General features: G+C 33.2%; 2 protein-coding genes and 1 long non-coding RNA gene across 4 annotated transcripts in view; 1 reads left to right on the forward strand and 2 right to left on the reverse strand.

The window, feature by feature from the left end:
* LOC128158012 (contactin-like) overlaps positions 1–22,018 on the reverse strand; it is a 38,978-nt gene that overhangs the window by 1,828 nt on the left and 15,132 nt on the right. The window contains exons 15-23 of the mRNA XM_052820680.1: positions 21,846–22,016; positions 20,292–20,429; positions 17,324–17,418; positions 15,482–15,580; positions 15,126–15,276; positions 14,730–14,851; positions 14,302–14,491; positions 13,352–13,467; positions 12,824–13,001 (exon numbers count right to left, since the gene is read on the reverse strand). Coding sequence (XP_052676640.1) covers positions 12,824–13,001; positions 13,352–13,467; positions 14,302–14,491; positions 14,730–14,851; positions 15,126–15,276; positions 15,482–15,580; positions 17,324–17,418; positions 20,292–20,429; positions 21,846–22,016 — 1,260 coding nt within the window. The remainder of the gene's footprint in view (positions 1–12,823; positions 13,002–13,351; positions 13,468–14,301; positions 14,492–14,729; positions 14,852–15,125; positions 15,277–15,481; positions 15,581–17,323; positions 17,419–20,291; positions 20,430–21,845; positions 22,017–22,018) is intronic.
* On the forward strand, positions 848–7,627 carry LOC128158014 (uncharacterized). 2 transcript variants are annotated; one of them, XR_008239906.1, is made up of 6 exons: positions 848–1,160; positions 5,082–6,121; positions 6,262–6,335; positions 6,726–6,766; positions 7,238–7,376; positions 7,493–7,627. It is a non-coding gene; the product is annotated as an uncharacterized LOC128158014 (long non-coding RNA). The 2 variants fall into 2 exon arrangements; XR_008239905.1 differs by having other exon boundaries at positions 7,511–7,596.
* Positions 6,342–9,569, reverse strand: LOC128158013 (uncharacterized). Its single transcript, XM_052820681.1, has 3 exons — positions 8,432–9,569; positions 7,225–7,759; positions 6,342–6,780 (listed from the first exon to the last, which is right to left on the reverse strand). The coding sequence occupies exons 1-3, from the start codon at positions 8,697–8,699 to the stop codon at positions 6,591–6,593; spliced, it is 993 nt and encodes a 330-aa protein (XP_052676641.1). The 5' UTR covers positions 8,700–9,569; the 3' UTR covers positions 6,342–6,590.

Genomic DNA, 22,018 nt, shown 5'->3' on the forward strand with positions numbered 1-22,018 from the left:
TACAAAATCGATTCTTAGTTTTATCAAGGATAAAGACATTGCAAAATGTAAAAATATATATTAAACAAAATTATTTTCCATGAGGTCTAACTTAAGGTGATGGTCCATACCACCCTTTGAAAATATGCAGCCTACCGATTTCTACCAAACTTCACATAACTATAACTGAGTATATGTGCTTTCAATATAAGTGTAAATTTTTAGGTCAACCGGGCCTCATTTTGTTCGGGCAGTTACTAAAAATAGACATTATCTCGTGAATTTACGTCTAGGCCATATTAAAACTATTAAGTGATTAATTTTAAAACTTAGGAGTTTATAAATAAATTGTCATATGCAATATAGTCAAAATATGCTAATAAAGCAGTTTTATCATTTATTTTAATCTACTGACCCAATATCTGGAATATTTTGGGGGAATTGCAGATATGCAACTAAAAATTGGGCATGTGATGTCGTTAAAAATCAAGTTGCTGCTAGATATTTTACGTACAGATTTTTTTTTAAAATGAGTATGTTTTATGCCAATGATATGTACATATTTTGGCATACAAATTAATTGGAGCAGCGGGTGTTTTACAAGAAAAATATATAATTTTAAGTCAAATCCAGTGAAAAGTGTTGAAATGAAAAATCTCATTAAAATTCATACTTTTTATGATTTTTTTACAATAATCGTTTGGAAAATTAAGGTTTCCATAAATAAAACAATTATACGAAATTTATAAACTGATTGTTAAATTACTTGAAGTATAGAACGCAGTTAAATACTTTCGCGGGCAATGTGCTTAATAGCCATCGGGTTCAATGTTTAGAAAATTCATATTTCCTCAGTGCGCATGCGGACGGGAAATGTTCCCGGGATTTTGAAGTCATCATGAAATCAGAAATGATGATGAATGAGAATAAGCAGTGTTCGGTCGAATATGATGCGAATATTAATAGAAAAGGCAGTTTTACAGATCAACAAGTTCGTTCCAAACTATATGTCAGATTTCCCTAAGATGACGAAAGGAAATACATCGTTCTTGATTTGAGATGAATGAGCCATCGTCGGTAAACCACGGGTGATTTACATCGATTCCAATATTCCCTCTTTCATCACTTGTGGTCTCAAAACCATGCTATGCAGCACCTGCCTTACAGCTTACCAAGTCAAGGTAAATTTAACTAGTAGTGATATGCCATCGTGTTTTAGATGGCATGGGACAGCTTTTGTAAAAATAATTTACTATTTAACTGTTTAACCTGTAGACCTATCGATCCGCACTTCACAAAAATTATGTCCCTTGGTCGCCATCTTGTGGGGGTAATATTAAACGTAAAAAATCCATAGATTTTTTCACAGTAGCCTTGTAGTTTAGAGGTTTGTTACTCTGTCATTTGATGTTAAAAGTCCGTTTCCGTTGTGCATTTTTATTGCCCAACAACCTACATGCAGAAAGAATAATCTTACCGTGACCAGCAACCAGGTGAGGTTCAAGTCACAGCAGAAACATAAATAACATTGTTATTGCTATGTTATTCATGTCTCTGCTCACAGTAAGAATTTGTTCCATATACTTGCAATGTAACAACCACAAAGCAGATCTTCTTCGCTTCGATTTTAAGTTTGTTAAAAATAATCTGTATAGTAAAAACACAATACAATATAGCAATGAGCTGGGTATTCACTATCTTGTGCAACAGATCCAAACTATGAGCTACCTTGTTCTTTTCATTATCCAAGTTCTATATAAAGCTGTTTAACTCGATAAGCAATTAATAACAAATGGTTTCAGCACAACTCATTTAAATTAAAGAACTCTCAGCAGATTCATTTCACCTTTATTTGATTAAAACACATGGGCGCCCTATCGAAGCTGTTGCTGTTAACACTTGCGCTTGTCACCTATTTTCTCGGACATTCCGCTATGGCAAAAAAAAAATCAAGTTTAGTGTTGTTACGATAGTTGCTGACTATTAAAAAATCATTGATGAAGTTGGCGACAATCGATAGTCATTTTTATCATTGATTGTCGCTAAAATCCAGTCACTTGACTGATAACCATTTTGCGTAGAGTATACATATGACTGAGGTATTATTATACAGTGACGAATCAGTAAATTCCCCAGAATTTCCTAAGAAAAAGAAGTTGAAGTGACGACTGTCTTATCTTTATGGGTTGATATAAATACGGTTGATGCAACCACAATGACATTATACAGTACATTGTGCTGTTATTACACTTAGTTGGGAACTTGTAACTAGTTAATAACTCTGCCAAATTAAAAGCATAAATAATCGTCAACATTAAACAGATCTAATACATTACAATTGTAATTGGGTCAAATGGTTGAAATTATATTTCCAAAATACACATTAAATTCAATTTTGCCCTCTGTTGGTCCCTAGGTATACATTCAATCTGTTTAAAGAAAAGTTCATTCAATAAATCAATCTATCTCTGATTTATAAATAAAAAAGCTGTTTTCATTTATGCTAATATCTTTTACTCAGGAGGAAGAAATTTAAATTTGTTGGAATTTGAAAGTTTACATTATTTGTTTTATAATCTATTGTGTGCCTTTGATTCAATTTGATTATCGATAGAAAAATTGGTCTGATTATTACTACTCTAATAATTATATAATTGGCTATATGAATTAATGCATAAATTATACACTTGCTAAAGACTTGTTGTATATGCACAAAAAAAAATCAAAGTCAGCTTCATTGAAAGTCGACAAATTTTTATTCAAGACATACTATTGAACTACACATATATTCATGCTGATTGTTTTAATAACACATATGACTTATTCCTTATTATAAGTTTTGTTCTCAAGAATTCATCAACAATTGATCTGAAATTGCCATTAAACAACTATGAAACCATTGCATTGGTATTAATACATGTATTTGAAACAATTGACTCAGAGATAGTGTCAATTACATTTGAAAGAAATGAATTAAATTACAATTACTTTTACCATTACAAGGATTTTCAAATATAAATAACTACGGTAAATTGCAATTACTTTGCAAATGTAATTAAATCAAATTGCACATTACATTTTAGAATGATACTGATTGATACACTTATTGAATTTATAAAGCAGATATGACATGTACAAATTTTGTAATGAAAATCTACTTATAATTTAAACATATTTTATTGAGTAATTAAATGGATTAGGCAACAGGCAAAGCCTACATAAACCCTCTCCAAAATACAAAGTCAAGAAGTGGTGTTAAAAAATAATCATAAAATATAGTATATAGTATTATTTACCAGTTTATACAGTGATATATTATTACTATTTTTTTGTATACAAGACCAAGGATAATTGGATATTAAAAATAAGCTTGACTTTTGTCATATAATTATAAATTGCAAGTTAATTTGTTGTTTAACATATACATGAACACAAATTGCTACATTTATAAACCCATCACCTTATTCATTCATACCGACAGACAAACATAGAGTTCTACTTATGATTTAGCTACAACCCCTGCATGTGTTTACAGTTTCATTTAATGATTATTAATCATTCAGTATCTATATCTATCATGTTTATAGGTCTTTTATGGAACACTGAAAGTGAACAGCTATATCCACTAAATCTGTTTCAAATTGAAAATATTTACAGGTTAGGTAAATCTGCGATCAAGAGCAGACTATAAATGTTATTCAATAAATATTCAAATCTTTAGGTAAAAGAGATTAAGCATACCATAAAACATATTTGGTCCCTAACAAATTCATAAATTCTACAAACTTTGATATTCATGTTTGACATAATTTTGGAAACCTCATGATTAGATAGTGCAGAATAAGTGAAAAAGTTTATATAAAAAAAACTACAAGTATATTTGGTTAAATTTAAATGCATTTAAGTACTCTTCCTAATTTGATCTTGTATTGTTTTATACTTTTGTACTATTGGAAGTGTGGGGTTGGATAGTGGAAAGCTTTCTTATTCATATAATATACAGTCATCAGTGTGTAATTGAAAGTATTAGTGACTGAAGAGTAATTTGAATTGCATGCCTTTTTGAAAGTAATTAACTAAATTACAATTATATGTAATTGAAAAACAGGTCAATTATACATTACTTTCAATTGCATTTGTAATTAAATATACTCAATTATAATTACAAATTACTATTACCCCATCCATGCAATAGACATACCACATTCAAAAATATTAATCAGAAATCAAACAACTATGAAATCACTACCATTGCATTGCTATTGGTAGGTGAAACACCAGATATATAACATTAAAAATAGTTCTTTAGTAACTGTCAAAAATCATTGAACAAGTGTGAAAAATTAATCATGGAATGGCTATAATAGGTGAACCACTAGACATACACATTAACCAAAATCAATCTAAAATTGTCCAAAATCATGTTAATCAACTATGAAAGCATTTATTATTTTTGTGGCTTTATAAATATTAGACATACTGATTATGATACCATGTACAGAGTATTTACTTTACATTTATGAATCATATTTAATTGAATTTACAGATTCCATCAAACAACGTCTATTTTAAGAGACATTCCTAAAGTAAAACAATTATCAATATACAAAAATAAATTTCAATAAACTGTTAAATAAAAGAATTAATTATTAAATTGAAAGACAGTTTCTTTTATAAGTACATGTATTGTATGGGGTTTGGATACAGAGCAGACATGTGTTGAAAGGGGCATTTTCTGTTAACTTGAACAATACAAAATATTTATGGGGTCATTTTTGAAAAGAATAATTTTATCAAAACTTAGTTAATTGTACAATTAGTAATATTTTTACGAATCATATTTTTACAGCACAATTTTGGAAGTATTGTTAGTATCTATTAGATGTAGTATAATATTGTTACAATTCATATTTTAAGAAACACAATGACCTGTATAAGGCTGAAGCACAATGCTGGACATGCGAAATCACAATTGTTTTACATGTATATTTCAAAATTAGCATGTTTCTGAAGAAAAAAACTCAATATGACCAAATTCAGTTTCAGTAAAAATATTAAACAATATTTTTGATCATAAGAAAAACATTTCATTCTTCTTTCAGGTACTGGCAAATTTTGGATGCGACTTTCTTGCTCAGAGATGCACTGCGAAGAATAATTTCAACGCCTGAAGACGAATCTCTCTTTTGTGCAATCTGCAAATGACAAAGTCTAATCCCTTGTTGAGCAAGTTTTCTGGCACTTGTTGAAGACATACACTTTTTTTCAACCAGAGGTGTAAATGAAGAAAATAGGTCCTTGAAGTTGATGTGATACAGGTCATTCTTGGACAGGTTTTCATTCAGTACACCCATGAAGAGCTCTTGTAGCAAAAGTACATCCTGCAGTGCGTCATGAGCTGAATATTCCTTCTTGAGGAGAACTGAAACTAGGGTTTGTTGCCTGAAATTTCCAACTTCTTCTTTCTTGAATAATTTTCGGGATAATTTTAATGTGTCAATGCAAAGATGAACTGTTGAAAGAAATTCGTTCAGCAGATGAAATTCACTTAGTTTGTGAAGGAGCACAGGAATGTCAAAGGAGATGATGTTATGTCCAACTAGCACAGGATTCTCAAAGCCTTTCAAGAACTCGATGAAGTCTAGGAGAGCAGCATGGACGTTTACAGTTTCAACTCTTTGACCCTTGCAAAACATTTGGTTGTCATTGGAGGAAAATCGAATCCCAGTGACTCTGCTTGCAGCTAGTGACATCCTCTTCCTGGGCACTACGTATTTGTTCATGACAGCTGTTCCACACACTGCAGATAACTGTACAATATCAGAAGTTCTTCCGAGGCCTGTTGTCTCCAAGTCGAAATGGACAAAACTCTCTGTTCCTTTGAGGGTTGGTCTGGAAGGAATGATGCAATTTTCCTCATCTGTCATAGGGGAACTCAATTCAATGTTTTCAGAGTAGATTGTGCCCTCTCTCACAGTACTTAAAGAAGCTTCGGAGGATTTCCTTTTTTTCAGTTCAAGACGTCTCTTCTTAGTTTTTCTTAGCCTTTGTCGTGTGTTTTGCCAGAGACGGTTTCTGTCAAGACGCTTGCCAAGAATACTGGAATAGTGTCCTGGAGAGAGTGTTGCAGCTTGACATACCTGTAAGGAAAAGAAATATTATAAATATATGAGTCTATTATTTTATGCATTTTTTAGACCAACATTTATGTATTTTAAGAATTAAAATATTGTTAACAGTTAATACCTTGTTAATCCAAGTATGCCCTTCATTTTTTTGCAGAGCTGCTGCTGATACTCTGTGCATCAAAGACCGTGAACGCCCATAACATCTAAAAAAAAAAGTTATATGAAAAGGTAAAAAACATTTCTAATATGGTATTTATTTTTTGTAATTTATTATCAATATCTAGGTAAACATTTTAATTGTTAGTCAAAAGGGTTCTGAAGTGCAGTAGATGAATGTAAAGGGAGCAATCTTTTTGATTCAATGACTAGATGTTCATGATTAGATTCATTATCATTTGTATATTGATGTTCATGTTAACCTAAATTTTCATATCATTTTAATGATAGTGTACATACTTCAAAGTTTCCATTAATTTAATAAATTTATATTGAGTATACTAACCGATTTTTTGGAGCTTTGCTGGAAACGATAAAGTTAAAATTTTCATTTCCTTGGGTTGATCCCATTTCAACGAGTTGGTCAGCTCTTTTTTTATACATTTCTACCATTTCTTCAAGGGCATGCCTGAGACCTTCCTCCTTGAGTGGCTGTCCATTTGGTAGGTGTTTGAACCTGGATTTTAAAAAAAGTTTTGTTATCTTTTGTCTTAGAAATATATGTATACGACCATTACATATTCAGCATCTTCTCTCAAACTACTGAGGTTATTTTGGACAAATATGATGTAAAGCATCTGAGTCTGATTCAGGAGGAAGGCCATAGGGCTTCCAAGGCCAATATGGCCATATTGTGAAAATGTATAAATCTAAGAAAATCTTATTCACTTCTATTTTAAACTTGCCGGAGGAAGGGGGGGGGGGGTGGTTGTCATTGTTTTTACCTGTTCCCCAGCCAGTCCTAATGTTTAAAAAGTACAACTCCTCTTACACCACTGCTCAGAATTTTGTAAGTATTTAAGCCACAATGTGTAGATATGCATATTACCTAACATAGATAAGTTTAATTAATCTAAGGGCTTAAATTTGATTAAACACTTATAAATTTTTCATTTCTTACCTGAAATTTGAAGAATCTCTTGAGAATGAACACCAGTAGTCACTGCACAATTTATGTTCACCAAAGATGTGAGGCACAATCTGTGAAAGTCCTTCATGGACATCATCACTGGTGTTGGCCTTGGCAAGAGCATACATAAAACACCTCACTAGGTATGGAATCACAGATGACTGGGACTTAAGCTCCTTCCACTTTGTGGCTAATGTGTACAGCTTTTTTGAAATTCCCTTTTTTATATGATTTTTGTCATCTTTTTTTCTGATTTCAGGAAACTCCAATTTCAAAGAGGAAGAAGTGGTGGAATCGTTGTCACCGTGAATGATCTGCACTGGATGGCCACTGTCTTTCATTTTGTGGAGCATAGACATGGCCATGTCTGGCTCCATGGCCTTGCTAGATCCATCCCAATTTCTTGTACACTGATGGACTGGTATTGGACCCTCTGCATGGTAGTCACAGACACTGCAACTTTTACTCCTTGTCTCAAACTGCAGAACTTTGCCAGTTTCCTTCCCAATCAGTGTTCCATGTCCTGTAGAAAAACATGACATGAAAATTACATTTGAAGATTGAACATACAAGGTATCATGCGAAGTAAGTGGACCATTCTTATATCACATTATATAAATAGTGCCTGTTTGGGAGGGTAACAGTTGAAATTGACAACCCGAGAAAACCATTGTCAACCGATGCGAAGCGGAGGTTGACAATGGTTTTCGAGGGGTGTCAATTTCAACTGTTATCCTCCCAAACAGGCACTATTTATTTTGTTATACTGAATGTCTTAATTTTTAAGAAAATGTTACTGCTTTTATATAGGAATAAGATGAATTCTACAGCGAACCGTACATGCATAATGTTCGTGCATGTAACAATTTGTAATGTTACCCGTTGCTAAGTGCATTGCTAACGCTGAGGGTAATAGAACGGATTATGAACTGCGTCTTAACCAATCAGATTTCAGTATTTAACATGAAAGTACATGTATAACAATACACTATTGTGTTCAAAATTAAATTTACTGTATTTGGAAGGTCCTCTTACTCTAAAGAAGAATAACAACAACTGTACACTGCACTACAATATAATGTTGCACATAATCTTGTGTGTTACCTTTTTTCATTTGTAAAGGAACTAATATTCATTATTTCAGATAATTTTAATCGATCACAGACTGATGAGGATCGGACACTACTGTACTTGTCTGAAATGCTGTTGTAGTTCCACCCTGTGCCACGAGTCTGCCAGCCGGCATCATAGCTGCACTCCAAAGTATTGGAGGATTGAATTTCTTCCTCGAGTGATCTTGCACAAGATTTTTTGGCCTCATCTTCAATTACCTGCCCAATGATGTTTTCTTTTTTGGCTATAGTTTTATGGTTTATTGGCGGAATATCACAGGCCGTTAAAAAAGTATTTACATGTCTGGGACCCATACCAGAATTGATCATGCCTGAAAGGAAAATGCAAGACATTATTTTTTATTCAGAGGAGAGTCAACCTAATGCTGAAATCTTTACATAAAGTATAGCTAGATTTTTATATTCCTGCCAACCAGTCTATCATTTTTGTTTATTTATTTTTCTTATATACATACACATATTCATCATCAGCAGAATTTTAGAAAATTAAATAGTTTACCAGGACATAATGAGAAGATGTGCATCTTAACAAAAATGGTAATCTATTATTTGTGGGTCAAAAAAACTTATTTTCTCTTTCCAACAGATCAGGAAAAGACTTTAATTTTCATTAAGTTTGTCAGTCACATTTTCCGGGTCCAAGGGATATGAGATGGGGCTAAGCACAAAACCCTGTGGGTGGAAATTGTTGACTCTACTGTATATAGTTATAAATTAAAAAACGGTCAGACATATTGACACAGTATCTTGTGAAACATATATTAGGTCAAAACCCCAAGGAGTTAGTTTGAATAAACAATCACATGGATGACTTCAATAATTTTCTATTGCTTGATATTGGACTTAAAGCAGTGCATTGTGAAGATGAAAGGCCTCTACTGAGATTTTCAAATCCTTGATCCCTGTTTAAATAGTTAGTTTTAGGAATCAATTACTTTGTGCACTAAATCTAATGATAAATATTCCACTTAGTAATGGGCATCTAGCAGGCAACTTGAACCATTTGGCCAGGAAAGCTGAAACTTATGTTGAAGCATTCTAAACTAGTGTAGATTTAAAGTTTTTGAAAATCATGACCCTTTGGGGTAGGATGGGGCCATAATGGGGCATCAACTTTTTACATAGAAATATATAGAGTAAATCTTTACATAGGGATATATAGAGAAATATCTTTAAATCTTTTTTATGCCTCCCTTGAAGTGTGGGGGGGGGGGGGGGGGGGCTATAGCTTTGCTGCTGTTGGTCGGTCCACCAACAGTTTCCATTCATTTTCTTAGAGGCTGAACTTATTGAGATGAAATTTAGTATACAGATTTATCATAATACATGTAATATCTAGGTCAAATTCGATTTGGGGTACGATCAAGCAATTTTCAACAGAGTTGTGCCCCTTGGACATACATGTAGGAAAATTCCATTTATTTACAGTTTCCGTTCATTTTCTTTGCAGAGGCTGAACTTATTGAAATGAAATTTAGTATTGAGGTTTATAATAATAATATTTAGGTCAAGTTCGATTTTGGGTACAAATGAGCAATTTTCGACAGAGTTGTGCCCCTTGGACGTAGAAAAATTCCATTTTTTTGCAGTTTTCTTTCATTTTCTTTGCAGAAATTAAACTTATCGAAATGAAATTTAGTATACAGATTCATCATAATAATATTTAGATCAAGTTTGATGTTGGGTACAATCGAGCAATTTTCGACAACGTTATGCCCCTCTGACGTAGAAAAATTCCATATATTTGCAGTTTCTGTTAATTTTCTTCCCATAGGATGTACATATTGAAATAAAATTTGGTATACAGGTTTATCATAATAATATCTAGATCAAGTTTAATTTTTGGTACAATCGAGCAATTTTTGACAGTTATGTGTCTTGGACTTAGAAAAATTTTAATTACTGGGGGAGTATTTGTAGTTTCCATTCATTTTCTTAGCAGATGTTTCCAAGGGAGGGGGGCAGATTTTTTTTGGTGTATAAAGGACCTATTCTACATGTTTAATACCACATCCAGATATTTTTACCCCAAAGACTCCATGAAGCTGATGTTATCATGCCTATTGTTGCTCAGGTGAGTGATGTGGCCCATTAGCCTCTTGTTATTCTTACAAGTGTACACCTTGTATATTTAAAGTTTATTAGAAATGAAAAATTGCCATGGCCTATGGCTTTGCTAACAAGTGATTGAATATGAAAATTTAGTTCGATTGGATTATTATTATTGTGGATGTTACTTTTATGTGTAAAAAATTGATGAATCTGCACAATGAATATACATTATACACTGTTTAGATATAGGGTAGTCAAATGAAATTTAGATTTAATAGTAGTTTATTGGCGTATACATTACATACATTGCCATAACGTACAATTTAACAGAACTTTACAATAATTGTGGGTACAGGTGGGAGGCAGGTTATATAAATATATATAAAAGTTATAAAGTGGATGAAAAAATATCAAAAAGACCAACAAAGCAGTAGTTATATATAAACTTAATTTACGCTTATTCACGTCTGATGGTAAAGTTGGTCCTTCTCAAATTAAAATCAAGTTATTTACTTAAACCATTTTAAAAATGATTAGGATACTACTAATTTTTTTTTTCATTTAAAAAATAATTAGTGTTTCTATATTCTGATATCGTTTTTGAATTTGTTACAAGGTAACTTAAAAAATTCATGGAGTTTTTGTTTTGACCAATCCAAAATGGTTTATACTAAATATGTTAAGTTTACTTAATTACTTTGTTTCCAAAAAGTGTTGGAGGAGCAATACATTTTTTGTGCTTAAAAATTAGAAGAGGATCATTTGAAAAAAAAAATATAGGATTTAACAAAACATGTTGAACTTTGGGGGGAAAATGGCACTTTCTTTTAAAGACAGAATCTGAAGTTGTAAAGAAGGATCTGTCAAAAATGTTGAGGGAGTGAAATGTGAATATTTGTTTTTGGTTTTGTTTGCTAGTCGATCATTAGTGAAGCCTACCCCCCCCCCCCACCCTTTCTTTCAATTTGCTTCCGATGCCACCGTTAATTTGTGTGTGAAGATTTCAGGGTAGTCGTGGACAATTATTTGATGCAAAGACCTTCATTTATTTTTTTTGATAGCAAATTGCCTATTGAAAATGAAATGTAGAATAAATTAAAATCTTTATAGGAGAATTTTTTAATGCATTCGTATCTGCGCAATAGATGCAAACTAAGATGTTTATAGTGGTATAATCTTTACCCCTCCCTCCCTTTTGCATACTTGCTGGTGACGTACAAATATAGTTCATGATAAATAGTTTTGAAATTGTCAGAGTGTGTGTAAATCCGTAATTATGGTATTTGACAAAATAGTAACAGCATTTGCATTTAATAAATTATTCCCCTTGCAAATTGTGTCCCCCTGAGCACTGACGTCATTTCGTAGATTTTTCATTGTGAGAAACAGTCGCTGGGAATATTTCTTTCAAAAAGAGTGATTTATAAAGCTTTAATATTTTCATTATTCTGAGCGGGTCATATGGGGAATCGACTTGGCGGAAGATATGTAAGAAGAGTGGCAATATTCTAATTCAATGTGTTTTTGTGTACTCATAACCGTTAAACGGACCTGGAATGGATGCGGTACCCGGAATGGCCTTTAATGGATGTGCCCAAGGACAAAATAATCTGTAGGCTAACCCCTACTACAGATTACGGAATATATATATATTATGAGATAATTAAAGAGGGTTAGTCTTGATAGGGTAAGTTATAAATATACGTTTATCGTGTACTTTGTGACCTTTAGGGTAAGCACCTTTTTTGTACTTGATTGACATACCTATCGTAACTTTGTAGTTAATCTCGAATCCTCCACAGCCATCTCTCTTTCCACTTGAAATTTTTCTGATGGTGTGGCAGGAACGGCACAACATCGTAAACACACTTGCCAATCCATAATTTTTTTCTGAAATTATGTCCCGAAGATGGATCAATGTTCCACACTGTTCACATACCATTTGGTCTGCCATATGATGAATATCGACGACACGTCGGCCCAATAAGTATTCATTATTGTCGTTTATTTTTGTTTCGGATTTGGACACCAGAAAGTCCTCGTGAATTTCCTCTTTGTTTTCTAATTTATTTACGGGTTTTGAATAATTGTGATCTGTTATTTCATCCTGAATTTTAACATTAAATGAATAAAATTTATGAAAGTCTTGAAGTTTCCTAGCCCTTTTTTTAGATATGAATTTACCGTTTTTGTCACGGTAGGTGACGTCTGCCATTACTCTAAGCGTCGGGCACGGACTGACGTAATGACGTGACGCGTGAATAACGTTAGGCAGCGTTATTTCGCGTGGTATGGATCATTACCGTAAAGCTACCTTACCCACTTACCTAAAGTGAATATTGAGGATGCTTTCTCTTGTCTCTGTCCCCTCCCCTGCTGTATCCCAGGCTACAATACCCACTTACCTAGAGTGAACAGTGTGGGTGGGGAACTCATGGCTCCATCCCCTCCCCTGCTGTATCCCAGGACCCTCATCTTGTAGACTGAATGCCTCTTTATCCCAGACACAATCCCACTCACAGCTCGACCCACGTCTATATCGTAGGCTTGTTTGGAGTTATCAAACGTCTCCCAAACTCGAATCTGAGAGTGATATGTCTTTCAGTACACGTTAAAAAAAGTAATCATGGAATAAATATCAGATTACAAAAGATTTATAATTGTAAGTGAAACTTTTCAAAATTTGTAAAAACCAATATCCCTTAGAAACCATAAAATACAAATTTCTTTCAAAGCTAATTATTAAATCTATTGAAATATAATCTTTACCAATTTGCAACTTATTTCCACTGCAACTAGGCCATTTTGTCTGGCCGTACAGATTGCCATTTTAGAAAATATTCACTATAAGAACCCTGAGTAACTAACAACCTCTACAAACCAATTTGTCTGGTTTTGCTGGCAACTAGTTTGGAAGCGTTCACTGCACTTGCCTTGTATCCTTGGAGTGGTTCCTCTTCTACTTGGGTGGAGACTCCACGGAAACTGACCATCACCGAGTCAGAGCTGTAGGAGTGGACATGCACTTCTGTGGGGTACATCCTGGGGGCTAAGATAATGAATTCTATCACTAATCTACACAACAAACCGAATACAACAATTTTACAAGACAAGAATTGTCAACGTGACAGGAAACCAGGTTTTCTTTGTGTGAACAGTATCTATAATCAATTTGTCAACCACTACCTATCTCAAGAAACGGGGTACTTCATATGCAATATTTTGCAAAAATATGACGTTCAACAGCTGGTATTTTTCATAAATTATCAGAAATAAAAATCCTAGCAATATACACATCTATGATATATGTCCAATTGATTTGCAAAACAACAAGTTCCTATCTTGAGAACCGTAGGAGTAGTTATCCGTTCAATAAGGGTAGACTACCCTTTTAGCAACCGCCGCCAGGAATTCTCCTTTGAAAAACTCAGTAAAAAATTTATCTTAAAGATAAAAAGAGTTTTGTTTTTTCATTTTTTTCATAAAATTGTGAAAGCTAATCAGCATCATCATAAAATATGACTTGAAAGCTTCATGCATTACAAGAAAATAAATATTTATTCAAAATTCTCCAAAACTCGAAGATCAAGTTAAAAATTTATGTATGATTATGTACAAGGGTACATCCTACTTTCATCCCTCCAGAATGTTTTCTGTATGTACTTCTCACTCTCAATCCTTCTGAAGATTTATCATGAGTACATCTTACCCTTCTGAATACTTCAATGGGTACTTCTCATCTCTTCTGAGTGTTCTATGTGACCCTGTCTGCCCAGTATCAGTAAGTACTTTACAATCTTACCTCTTCTAAACATTTTTAGTTGGTAGGCCTTATTATTCTTACTTTTACTGCACAGTATCTGTAGGTACTTCACAGTCTTACCTCTTCTAAATGTTTTCTGTGGGTACTTCTCACTCTTCTGTCCGTTGCCTGCGTCGTTGTACACCTGTACAGAGACATAGTACCAGGTGTCGGGCAGCAGACCAATGACCAGGGCCTGCTCTATTTGTCCACTGAAGCTGGCCTGAGTGGCCTGGTTCTCGTCCTCACCATACCGCAACCAGTAGTTTACCTGGATAGATGAGACAGGTCATACATGTAACTATTCATGTATTGCAGCATTGATGCAGATAATAAGACAAAGAGTTTAACATTATTCAGAAGAATGAATAATTCTTAAAGTTATCAGTAAACTACATATATGCTTAACTATGGGTGTAAAAGAAAAAATTTGGACTACTGAAATTTTAAAAAGCATATGATTAGTGAATCCTTTACATATATGGTAAAAATAGTGGACAATCATTTACCTTGTATCCCCGGAGTCTGCCTTTCATACTGTCCCTGGTGTTGGGGACCGGGGTCCAGTGAACCATGAGGGCGGTGCTATTGTAGGCCTCCACCCACACCATGTTGGGGACAGCCACCGGAACTGAAAAATAGTGACTGAAGAATAAATTCATTTTGAGTACAAGGAGAAAAACCATCAATAATGATGAAATACACACTGAATAAATTAGATAATTTATCAGTAAATAATATATCAAAAATCCAACTTCATGAATCAATAATGCATTTAGATTGTGTCATTTTATTAGAAATATTTTAATAGCAAAAAAAAATCCTTGTAGGATGGCTATATCTTGAAATATGACAAATCATCTCTTAGCCATTAATATAAAATCATGGCTTTGTAATGTACTGACTGTCATCAGCTGAGTGGATGTACTGTATGGGGGAGGACCTCCCCACCCCGAACATGTTGTAGGCCTTCACTCGGACTTCATACTGGACGTAGTACTGGCTCCTCCCAGGAATAGTCGTCACAAACTCACTCACATTACCAGGCAGGAGTTCCTGTAAGACAATGTTACATAAACAGCTGTCATTTTCCTCTTACATGTAACATGAAATAATAGTACAGCATACAGGTCATTTTTCTCTTAACATATTATTAAAATATTGTATACTGGGTTATTTTCGCCCTGTGTTAATCAACTCACACAAGTATTCATGAACATGAATGAAACCACAATAATAAAGATATAACACAGTCCTTTACCTTTTCCCAAGAATTTTCTGTGCGTACATCCTGTCGAGGTAATCTCCACTCCACAATATATCCTATCCCCCACCCATGCTGGTCCTTTGGGGGTAGGGGCTATGACAAAAAAAAAGACATTGACATACTGAGAAATATATAGAGTTATACACCCCAATCAAGATGACAGCAGCTTTTTTTCAACTAGATATTTTAAAATAATATTCTTAAGATTTATTTTAAAGCAATATGAGCTGCATTTTTTAAGTTGAAATTTTTTTTTTTACTAAAATGTTTGGTTTTTTTACTAAAATGACAAAAATATCATTGTTTTAAATTTCTGTTAGCCATATTTTTGTGGAAAAGGCTGTTAAGAAGCCTTATTTGGAGCAAAATTAAATCATTGTCGTCCTGTACAAAATTTGATTTGCTATATATTCCTTAGAAAAGAAATCTTTCCTTTGATAAAGATTAATGATTTTTTCAAATCTTATTTATCATAAAAGTTTACGTTATATGCAGACTTATCATAGTAGCAGGTTTTTGCAGCAAAATAAAATTATAAAAAATACAGCTCATATTGCTTTAAATAAGAACAGTTGAAGATATAGGGTAAAAACATGTACATAATAATGAATAAGACAATCTCTTCATCAAGAATTTTGTTGCATGGAAAAAAAATACAAATCTTAGGATCAATACTCCATCAAAATTTTGTGTTAAAATAAACTTACTGTGGAATAATTAAAATTTGTTGTGCCTAATTTTTGTGGATTCCTTAAAATCAACAGGTTTGTGGGGACCTAGTTTCGTAAATTCTTTTATACCTTCAAAAGGAAGTATGACTTTTTAAGGTACCTCACTACACCTGCACTTATACTTTTTGAGACACTATGTCACAAGATGGCAATTTAAATGTTTTGTTCAACTGTATATATCGTTCGATTGGGTTGCATATCATCGTAGCTCAGTGGCTAAAGTATTGGGCTTCTGAACTGCAGATCATAAATTCGAATCTGCCTGGAGCTTTTGTTCATGTTAACTGAATTCAATTTTTGAAAATGTAATTTTTCATCCAAAATTGCACATTTTTTTGCCTCAATAAATACTTCTTATCCATTATGATATCTATCATAACCAAGTAATTTTCTGCTGATTTGAGAAAATATTTCACTGTGTAGTGAGCCACCTTAACCTTAAATTATTTATTCATGGAGGATGTTAATTCGTGGATTTAAAGGTATCCATGAATTTCAAGAAAATTGAGCCATCAAGAAATTCAATAATTCCACAGTACATTGATTGCAAAAATCAGGTAATTTGGAGTATATAATGTAGATTCCTTATTTTAAACAAGTACTTAATCCCGCAATTCAACTGTTTTGCATCAAATCGCGAGAGTATAAAATCGGGAAACGCCAAATTACTGTGAAATCATTAGATTTCGTTGTGGCTTAATTTTCGTGGAATTCGTGGATACCTCTCATCCACAAACTAACATCCTCCTCAAATTAATAAAAAAGTAACATTTCCTCTTGTAGATACAAGAGAACACAAGAAATTACGTCCCAACGACCTGTAAAATTAAAGCAATCCTCGAAAATTGGCCCCCACGAAATTTAATGATTCCACAGTATTTTCATAATTCCAAATAGTTTACATCTGGCCAAAAAATAAAAGCGAGATTTTTAAAATCCGCAAGGTGGCTTCTCGCAATTTTATGCAGATATTAATTCCTCGTGTTAAATAAAGAATTAACAGTAACTGTATTAAGATTTAGCCAAGGAAATATCCCGAACATGGAGATAAGTAAAATTGTCAGCCTTGAACATGCATCATTAAAAGAGATCTTTGAGTACTTACCTCCCATACAATGTGAAGACTGCCCACTTTTCCTTTCCCTCTTCTTACATTTGCTGGAGCTTTAGAAGGGGCAGCTCCTGGGATTGGGTACTCATCTACAACACCAATGTTTTTACTGATAAAATATTTATATCATCTCATTCTTTTTATAAAAATGAATTATGGTGGTATTGGACATCTTTAAAAAAAAAAAAGATGAAGGTACATCATATCAAAAATAACATATATAACTCAGTAACCACTTTTTTGAAATGTTCAAATGATGAAAAATCGCACAATATTTGACCTTAAAAGTCAAAAGCCAAGCAAATTTTGGACTCATGACATGCTTTTTCGTAGCTGATGCTTTTTTCCAAATGCACTTTATTGTAAGACATTAATATTTTGAAAATGAAATAAAAAATAATGTAATGAACATGTTATAAAATGTTCAACAGTTTGGCAGATTTCATTTCTAATTTTGATAAAAATGGAATGTCACAATATTGGGATTGCTATTTAAAGTTGCTTGGTCCGATTTTATATCAAATTCTATGCACGCTTTTAAACGATGGCTATGTTTAGTATATGTATAATAATAGACATTGCAGTAGTTTTACCCGTCAATTATGCCAAATTTCAATGAAGAATCAAAGGCCTGAAGGGCCACAATGGCGTCGAGTTAAAGTTAATTTGAAGAGTAAAAACCTAAATAATTTTTTAAACAAGCGAAAAGCTGTCAATGTGCCAGCAAACCGGGTTTTCTTTTTATATGCGAACTGTATCCATAATCCATGTCAACCCATATCCAGTGAAATGGAGTACTACCCCTATGCAATATTTTGCTAAAAAAGACTTAGTTCAAAAGCTGGTATTTTTTTCATAAATAATCAGAAATAAAAATCCTAGAAATATGCACACCTCTGATACATGTACAATTAATCTGCAAAAGAACAACTTTTTATCTATAAAACTGTAGGAATAGCTATCCGTACAATGAGGTTACCCTATATGCAATATTTTGCTAAAAATTGACTAACTTCAAAAGCTGGTATTTTTTCACAAATTATCAGTAATCAAAATCCTAGCAATATGCACACCTCTGATATATGTATAATTGATCTGCAAAAGAACAACTTCTTATCTTGAAAACTGTAGGAGGAGTTTCCGTACAATGAGGGTACACTTTATGCAATATTTTGCCAAAAAATGACTAAATTCAAAAGCTGGCATTTTTTTCATAAATTATCAGTAACCAAAATCCTAGCAATATGCACACCTCTGATATATATATAACTGATCTGCAGAAGAAAAATTTCCTATCTTGAGAACTGTAGGGGGAGTTATACGTACAATGAGGGTACCCTATATGCAATATTTTGCCAAAAAATGACTAAGTTCAAAAGCTGGTATTTTTTCATAAATTATCGAAAATCAAAATCCTAGCAATATGCATACCTCTGATATATGTATAATTGATCTGCAAAAGAACAACTTCTTATCTTGAAAACTGCATGTAGGAGGACTTATCCGTACAATGAGGGTACCCTATATGCAATATTTTGCCAAAAAATGACCAAGTTCAAAAGCTGGTATTTTTTTCATAAATTATCAGTAATCAATCTTAACTTTAAAAATAAAAAAATTAAAAAAAAATTCAATAGTCAACTTTAAAAAAAAAAAGAAAATGTTTTTTTTATCACATAACTTATAAAATTACAATTCATTACAAATTTGCTCACCTAATTCTTAAAAAGTTTTGAATTTCAATTGAAAATTTAAGTTTATAGAAATATCTTAGGAGTTAAATTTTTTTTTGGATTTTTGTTCTCTATTCATATGGAAATAAATAAAAAATTATGATTGTGTTTAATTCTATATATTTTATACTGCTGATAACCACTCTGTCTCTTATCATCAATTTCATCTAAAATTCACAAGGGTCCAAATGACACGGGCCGAAAAGATCAGGGGTAGATAAAAGAAAGCACCCATTCACGTTGTTTACAAAGTGAAAGTAGTTCACTAGTTGGTTTGGTTGTAGATGTACTTATCGCTCGATTAGGAAGTTTTGTTTCTACAAGATCAAACATTTGTGCATTGTCAATTTTCGATACGGATACAAAATAATCTATTTTGCAGGCTGGTACATTTCATAACCAAATTGAGTATGTAAGCCCAGCTATCGCATGTGTCTCGGTGCTAGTGTATTCATCCGCTGAAACCGAGACATATTGTTTTCAATAAAATGTGAACATTTTTAAAGACGGCAACCATTTCGAATCTGCAAACTTGTTTTGTTGACGTACAGTTCTGCTCGAAATTGAAGTATGTCATCTATTTTTCTTCAAACACATACGAAAACTTTGCACTCATTTGAGTTGTTTGGCTCCTAAAAATGCAACTTCTGGACGTACGATCCCTAGATGGCTTTCGAGCTTCGCTCGACGCCATAAAAATACGTACAAAACTTGCTAACAAAACAAACGACATTAAAAGGTACCTCGTTATTTCGCCTCATGTTAAATTTCACCCCTGACGACGAGACGGGTATAGTTGTATTACGAATTTGACATCGCTTTAAATAAAGGTCTAAATGATCAGACAAATTACAAATAAACATGTGTACGTTTTGTTCGCCAATATTTCTAAAGTCTGCTTTCTTTACAATCGATGCTTAGCATGCGGATTGAATAACCCCAATCATTCGGTGGATGAAACCAAGCGGTACCTTTTCTAAACATTCCTGTGATGCATTTTGGTTTGTTTTTTCGTTTGCCCAAAGAGAAATTATTTTTATTTACTTTGAATATTTCTAAAGGAGGTTGATTCTGCTGGTGTAAATAGGAGAAAGTCCATAACTTTCTAAGATAAATGATTTGTATGAAAAAAAAATTGATACTGTAATTACAAAAAAATCGGACCAAGCAGCTTTATCTAAAATCACAAAACAAAGGTTGACAGCAATGGTAATGTTGTATTATCTCACCTGAAGGGGCACTTGTTGGTCCAGCTCCGTAGATGTTGATGGCTAGGACCTTGAATCGATAGGAGGACCCAGGACTCAGGTGCAGGACCTTAACGGACCTCAAAGTTCCCTCCACTGTAACCGAATTCAGAGGAATATCTGAAATCACACATCGGCACTATATTAGATAAGAGAATGAAACAAAATCTTTCAGAACATTCATGTCTTAACTACCATTATTACGGGCCGCCGGAAGGCGGTCCGTTATTTGATACACATTTAAATATTGTTACTGCGTTTCTGCGGGATAGTTCTTTTTTAATAGAATTAATATTATGAATATTTTTATGAATTAAAAGTAAATTTGCATGTAGAAATATGTTTTATGCCTTTTAAAAAATTTCACATATTTTTTGTTTTACTCGTAAATGAAAAATAGGTCATACTTAGTAGATTGTCGTGTTTGGCGCGTTTTTATCGAGACTATAATCTATTCGGAAAATTCCGGAGTTCTTCATTCTTTTCAAAACAATGCATCGGGCATTCGGCACACCTCGGCAGATTCTTACCTCATCTAAGTAGGATACCGGAATCGGCCGAGGTGCGCCGAATGTGCATCGGGATCGGTATGCGGGGCATACTAAAGACCTGAATACTAAAGACCTGAATATCATTAAATTTTATATAACTGATATATTTGAATTTCTATGTGCCGTGTCAAATAAAATGACTTTGTGTGTGTATTTTTTATATTTCCATGTAAAATGTGGTAGAAAATAACATGAAATGACATCCATATCAATTACTTACGCAAAAATATGACAGAAATGACAATTTGAATTGACTGGAAAATTTAAACTAATCAATTTCTATTTTATCATGTGGTCCCTTGAAATCATATAAACTAATGCATTAAGTTTTCATTCAATACAATGCAAAAAAAAAAGGGTTTGAAATACATAATCTCCAAGAGAAAAATGATGAGTTGAACTTTGTATTGTACAAATCAATGTGTTTTCCATTACTTCATACTATGGCCATGATCAAACAATTAAAACTGTTAGAAATGCTTACAGTAACGAACTCGATTCTTTATGATAATAGTAAAATGTTAAACTTCAAAACAAGTTGCTGAAAGTATATTCATATTTACCATAAAAATTAGTACAACCAACTTTTATTTTCTTCTTTGTGGTGTGTTTTTGTGTAAACAACCAATGATTCATACAACAATTATATTTTTTGCGGCCCATTTGACGCTTGCGTCAACATGATTTCTTGTTATGTTTGATCTAACTTTGAAACAGAGACCCAGAAGATAATGTGCTATAATTTTTTTAAGAACCTTACAAACAAAAGAATCTGAACAACATGAGTCATTTCCCTAACCTCCTCTCCACACATTTTTTCACCAAGGGACGTTGCAAAGAGTGACATAAAACAGACTGGCGTTCATTATATAAAGAACAGCTGTGAAAATCTTTACTGACTGATGACACTGACTTTACAACTATATTCGAATGCATGATCTTAATGCCCCATTACTTTTAATAAATACTGAAAGTTTTCACTCACTCATTATCATGTTCCATTTGCTCTCAGAGTAATTTGACTTGGTGAATATGGAGTAAGCCTGCACTGGTCTCCCATGAGTGGCCCCATCTTGCCATGCAAGGTGAATAATGTATGGATCAATGGATGATTGTCTCTTGACAACATGGACACCAAAGGGCTCACCAGGGGGTCCT

This window comes from Crassostrea angulata, chromosome 8 (genome assembly GCF_025612915.1).
Source record: "Crassostrea angulata isolate pt1a10 chromosome 8, ASM2561291v2, whole genome shotgun sequence".
Classification (NCBI taxonomy): Eukaryota; Metazoa; Mollusca; class Bivalvia; order Ostreida; family Ostreidae; genus Magallana; species Magallana angulata.